At 42.8% G+C, this 6000-nt stretch overlaps 1 protein-coding gene across 3 annotated transcripts in view; it reads left to right on the top strand.

Annotated features, from left to right (window-relative positions):
* Positions 1–6000, top strand: part of usp54b (ubiquitin specific peptidase 54b) — a 52334-nt gene that overhangs the window by 21976 nt on the left and 24358 nt on the right. For all 3 annotated transcript variants that reach the window (XM_056429635.1, XM_056429634.1, XM_056429636.1), the window contains exons 4-6: positions 3299–3433; positions 5205–5318; positions 5450–5532. In XM_056429635.1, coding sequence (XP_056285610.1) covers positions 3299–3433; positions 5205–5318; positions 5450–5532 — 332 coding nt within the window. The remainder of the gene's footprint in view (positions 1–3298; positions 3434–5204; positions 5319–5449; positions 5533–6000) is intronic.

The raw sequence follows: 6000 nt of genomic DNA, 5'->3' as shown, positions 1-6000 counted from the left end.
CTCACAAAAACGATTCAAGCCCTTCTTCGAGGTGACACATTTAAATATTGTTTGATACATTTAAATAAATCAATTACAAAAATAGATATTTATATTTAATGGGTGGAACACAAAATGTATGAATACTTTCATTTATTAGATTTATTTAGGTTAGATGGTGCGCATATCAACTCAAAATAAATGTGATTCATTGAGGACTACCCTTTGCGCATGCGCCAGCTGAAAATCAGTTGCTTACATGAGGTGAAGACACTTTCAGGGCTGTATGGTGGTGTAGTGGCTAGCACTGTCGCCTCAAAGCCAGAGGCCCGTGGGTTCAATTCCCAGTCGGGGTATTCCTTCTGTGTGGAGTTTGCATATTTTGTTAGTTAGTTTATATTTTGAGTTGGACAAACACAAATTAATTTAATTTAATGAATATCGTTATTTTATTTTAGATGTATTTGATACAAATGAGTTGGACTAAATTAATTACATTTTATTGCACTGATGTGCTAAATTTGAGTTGGAGTTGCATATAATTATTGGATGGAAAACCTGCCAACAATTTAATTGAGTTCATCCAATGAGTCATTTCTTTGAGTGTAGCATGCCGCACCATGACCATGTGAATGCATACAAATGAAATGACAAAAATGACTCAAATGACGATATGAACATCTATTTATTGAACTTTAACATAACTGCAAAGTGCAAATGTAAAACAAATCTTTTTTTGTGGCATTTAGTCCAGCGCTTCTTTAATGTGTCTTGTCCATATATTGAAGCAATAATGATAACAAATAAAAAAGATGTCATGTGCTGTAAACAATGCAACTAGTGGAGGCGGCAAGGTGCTCCGTGTTGCCAGATTGGAAATGGTGAAGTATCGTACCAATGGCTCAAAATGGTCGTATTTGGAGGATAATTATCGTGTATCTGGCAACACTGAGATCGGTCGACCAATGACTGTTCTCTCTGCAGTCAGAGCTCGCGCAAGAAGGTGGAACGTAAGGGAGATACCATTTCCAAAACTTGTAAGGGCGTAAATAACTAGTTTGTGAAAGACCCAGAGAAACACAAATATCCGACGAAGCAAAATCCCGGACGTTTTTGGAATCCCTGCCGGACACATTTTTTAGGTCTCAAAAAGAGGACATGTCCGGGGAAAAGAGGACGTCTGGTCACCCTAGCACAATGCCAACATTTTTTCCTTGGTTTAACGTTAGGCTATTAAAGCACTTTCAAACTCTAAGTAATTTTAGATGTGTGGAGTTTGGAAGAAGTGAGCCCACCAGAACTCTGTTGCTCGCTCCTCATCTCTGCATGAAGCTATATTAAAACACACCAATATTTCCAACTCAACAGTCGGTGCACGAATGCAGTAGATTTGTGCTCGATGGAGGCGAAAGCACCAACAGGCAAACTGTGTTAGAACACCTCCAGTGTTTCTCCGTCTTCAGGACACAGAGCACCTGCCGGTTTTCATTGCAGCCATTTAATCAGTGTTTGAATTACCACTGGGACGGAGAACCAGCCGAGCACCAGCCACCGCTCCGACGCGTCAAGCTGACTTGTGTTCATTTCTGTTTCGGGCTGTTTTAGTGTGGTCAAAAATAGTCGCTCAGGGTTTACTTTTTTCCAGATGAGAATTCTTACCGAAAAGAATTAGGTCATTTTTGTCCGTTCTCGAGAAAGTCATCCTTGCTCCTATCTCTCCCTCTTTAGACGTCTGCAGCTCAGCCAGAAGTTAGAGGGCTTTACAATCTGTGCACATACGACATCCCAGTCCCAGGATCTCACAGCAGATCAGGAAAAACTCCCCCCAAAAAACAGAAAACCCCTTTCACAGGGAAAAAAAGGAAGAACCCTTCAGGAGAGCAAAAGAGGAGGATCCCTCTCCAGGATGGACAGAAGCAATAGATGTCATGTGTACAGAAGGACAGCGTTACAGAGTTACAACACATTCAAGCAGGACGATGGCAAGCAGACGCAAAAGATGCATCTTGATTCCTGCCTGGTAGCAGGCACTAATTTTAAAACACAGGTTCATCTGGATTGACCCGCATGAGCCACAGAGTCCTTTCCAAGAGTGTTGTCTGGTACTACATTACTACTTAAGGTTACTACTCATACCTCCTCCACCTAATGGGGTCATTTTTAAAACCATTCCAGATGAAGAAGTGAAAGGCCTGCTCTTTTGGGTGAAATCTTAATCCTGCGCAGGAATATTAGGCTTCTGTACGAGAATGATTCACTTTGAGTAGATATCCGCACCTCTCCAATTAATTAAATTCTAGTTGCACACTGCTTGTTTTGTATTGTCGGGCAATATATGTGTTTATTGGAGATGACGGGAAGGAGGTGACAGAACTTGGCAACACAATTTAACAAAGGTCCCTCATCACACTGGAGCCGGGGCGGTTTGTTGGCATCTTCAGTCACGGGGGCACCCCGTTATCTTTTTTGTGAATAGTTTTTCTTTCTCAGACACAATCTGAGAAGTTTGGAGGTGAACACTTCTCACACCAGAACCAATCCAGCAGATATTGCTTTATTCTTATGGGTCAAAAACATTGGGAACCAGTGGTTTTGGATTGATGAAAGGTAGAAATGTGAATAGTTTAAAAAAATAATCACATTAAAAGATATCCTGTTCACAAATAGGAGATACAATTAGGACCAATAATCACAATCTCCTCGACGAGGGTAAATATAATGATGCTTGCTGTCATGCCGTCAGTCCTCTGGACCTGCGTGGATGCAAGCGGTGTAAAGCAGCTCCTTCCTCTCCAAACTGACTGATCCTCTTCTTCAGGTTCTGCCCTCGATACACACTTCAGTGGCCTAGCTTTCTCTCCCCCTGCAACAGTTTGATTTGGTTTCTACTTTACTGCTACCGAGCACCCTGAGAGCTGTGTTTGCCGGAGTAAAGTGCACTCCAAATGCCATCTATTATTGATATGGTCTGATATTGAGGCCGGCTGGGATGTGAGGCTCGGCCGTGGTGTTTGTTTTAGTCCGGTCTGGATTTGTTGCGCAGCACTTTGGTTCCTGACGCGTTGACAACTGGCTCCACTGGTTCTGTTTTTTGGGTCAGTTGACAGAACACGGAATACAGGAGAAATGTGTTTCGCTGGATTAGTTTCATTCAGAGAGAAGTCAATACACACACACACACACACACACAATATACATACACGAGTGCACGGACTCTAACCCTTTCTTCCAGGAAAAGCATTTATGCCACAGTGTATATTTTCATCAGTGAAATTAAGAATGAATATGCTTCTATATGTGTGTGTCTGTGTGTTTGCAGAGTATCTTTGCTCAGTTCCAGTTCAGCAGTGAGCGTGTGCTGCCTTCAGATGCACTGCGGAGCGCTCTGGCCAAGACTTTCCAAGACGAGCAACGCTTTCAGCTGGGTATCATGGACGACGCCGCTGAGTGCTTCGTGAGTCTGAGACACACACACACACACACACACAGAGGTGAGGGGTTGCCCGAAGGCTTATCTGAGTGAGTGTCTGAGAAACTACCATCTTCACTACTGTCAGAAACCTTCAGGGGAAACTCAGCCGCCTGCCAAGTGAATAATCTTCAACTTTTGTGTTTGACATTATTATTGAATTTATGTTCGTTGGTTTACTCCCCTGTTTTATGACGTGAGGTGTTCCTTGTTATTTTGTCCACCCCTTGTTCCCTTGAGATGGTGGAGAACACGGGCCTTATTTTAAAGCTACGACGAGGAACTTTTATTTTGTGTTGAATTCGGCGGTCCCTTTAGGGAAACCTCCCATTTTAATGCAGCAGGTGTCTGGCCAGTTGCCCGGCTCAGTCGTGGTTCTGGTTCTGGCAGGAGGAGGAGCTGCTGCTGCGGAAATCTCCTCCTCCCACACTGCAGGTCAAAGGCGGCTCTGACTCCGCTGGGGTCTGAGACGAAGGACTTTCAGTTGAGCGTTACGAATTCTAGAAACAGCCAATCTTCTTGCTGCTGGTTTCGTTCACTAATGTCGGTCATAGAGAGGCAACAGTGTTGATTTGAGATTATTTCATAACCAGTTTAAAGTTTCAACCATATGTCTACAATGACCTGTGCAGCAGACAGTATTGACGTGTCAAAGCACACTTGATCATTTATTGTTTAAGATGATTCTTATGAAGTTATGAAGGTATATTTCATTAACGCTGTGAAAAATACCAAATTAGAACTAACTAAAGAGGCTGTTTCACAATTTGACTGTTTTGATTGACTCTTACTTGCTCTACTTCTTTGTAGATCAGGCAATTAATCCATCAACCAACAGAATAATCGGCTGATTTATCTATAATTAAAATAATCGTTTGTTGCAGCCCAAGGTTGAATGTTTTAGAGTGCTGCGATTAAAGCTCAAGGACGAGGTTTGATAGGTTTTGCGGTAAAAAGCATTTGCTGTGGATAATAAGGCGGTGAACAAGATTGTCTCCATTTAAATCGTTAAACACAGTTCAGTGATATAATTTCTACGTTGAGACTTCACAAACCCACCGGATGTATTGCATTACTTTTACAAAGTTAAAGGATACTGCTTTGGATTTCTAGTGGCTTTCACTTGAAATATTGTTGAAGTAGAATTTCTTAAAATATCTATACACTGACGAGACACTAATAGCATTTGGTTGCATTCACACAACTCTCCTGCTCTACTGTCTTTATTGCCTTGTTGGAGTAAAACACCCAGTTCTTCCTGAGATGCAAAGAAAAAAGTGCTGCATTTTCCAAATATTAAGTGTCTTATTTTTAATAACTCTTCTCATAAGGGGAAAATCCAAGGAAAATTAAATGCCATTCATCAGTTTTCCATTATCATTGCACTTCCTCTTCATCTCCCTCTCTCCAGCCCTTCAGTTTGCTTTCTCTCACCACTTTCTCTGCCTTTTTCTTTACAGCGTAAAGACCTCCACCGTGTGTGTGTGTGTGTGTGTGTGTGTGTGTGTGTGTGTGTGTGTGTGTGTGTGTGCGTGTCTTATGTGTGGGCATGGTCGAAGCTATCTGATTGATCCGTCTGCTTCTTATGAAATATAGATGCTGCTCCCACGGTCAGATTAACAGGAGTACCAACAGAGAGGAACGATCAAACACACATACTGTACATATGTATTCAATATAAACAAGCATATAAGCCAACTAACCACACGACTCACACACATTAATTGATGTCCATCTTCTTTCCTGTGTGTCTCAGGAGGATCTCCTGATGCGGATCCACTTCCACATCAGCGCGGAGAGTAGAGAAGACATCTGCACAGCCAAACACTGTATACCCCACCAGAAGTTTGCCATGACTCTGTTCGAACAGGTAGGACATGGTTCGGTCCAGCCGTCACTTTAAAGATCTGCTGCATGTTTTTACTTTTGGGTCTTTAATGAAACAAATTAAAATAAGAACTGTCCACACAAATGAAGCTGAGGACATGTTTGTGTTTGCAGTGTGTGTGTAACAGCTGTGGCGCCACGTCAGACCCCTTGCCCTTCATTCAGATGGTTCATTACATCTCCACTACATCCCTCTGGTAAGACCAGACACACACACACACACACACACACACACACATACACACACTGCAGTAAATCTGGCAGCAAGCGGAGGCTGGGTGGCAGTAAAGGAAGGTACAGCGTGTTCTCTTCTTCCTCGCACAGGTCCTTGCTGAAATGTGAGCACACACATCATGCACACCCACACATCAGAATCAGAATCAGAAACAGGTTTATTGCCAAAGAATGAATGTTTTCACAAACAAACAAACGAGGAATTTTTTTTGGTGGAAGGTGCACATTTGGACATGACAAACAACAATCAACGCAAGGAGGGAGGAGGAGTGGGAGGAAGAGGGAGGAGGAGGAAGAGGAAGGAGCGGGAAGAAGGAGGAGAGAGGAAGGTGGAAGAAGAAGGAAGAAGAGGTGGTAGTCCTGGGGGTGACAGTCAGTCAGTCCCGGGGTCCATTCATGCACACACACACACACACACACACACATACACA

This window comes from Pseudoliparis swirei, chromosome 13, assembly GCF_029220125.1.
Source record: "Pseudoliparis swirei isolate HS2019 ecotype Mariana Trench chromosome 13, NWPU_hadal_v1, whole genome shotgun sequence".
In the NCBI taxonomy this organism is placed as follows: Eukaryota; Metazoa; Chordata; class Actinopteri; order Perciformes; family Liparidae; genus Pseudoliparis; species Pseudoliparis swirei.
This window is presented reverse-complemented; position numbering and strand designations above follow the sequence as displayed.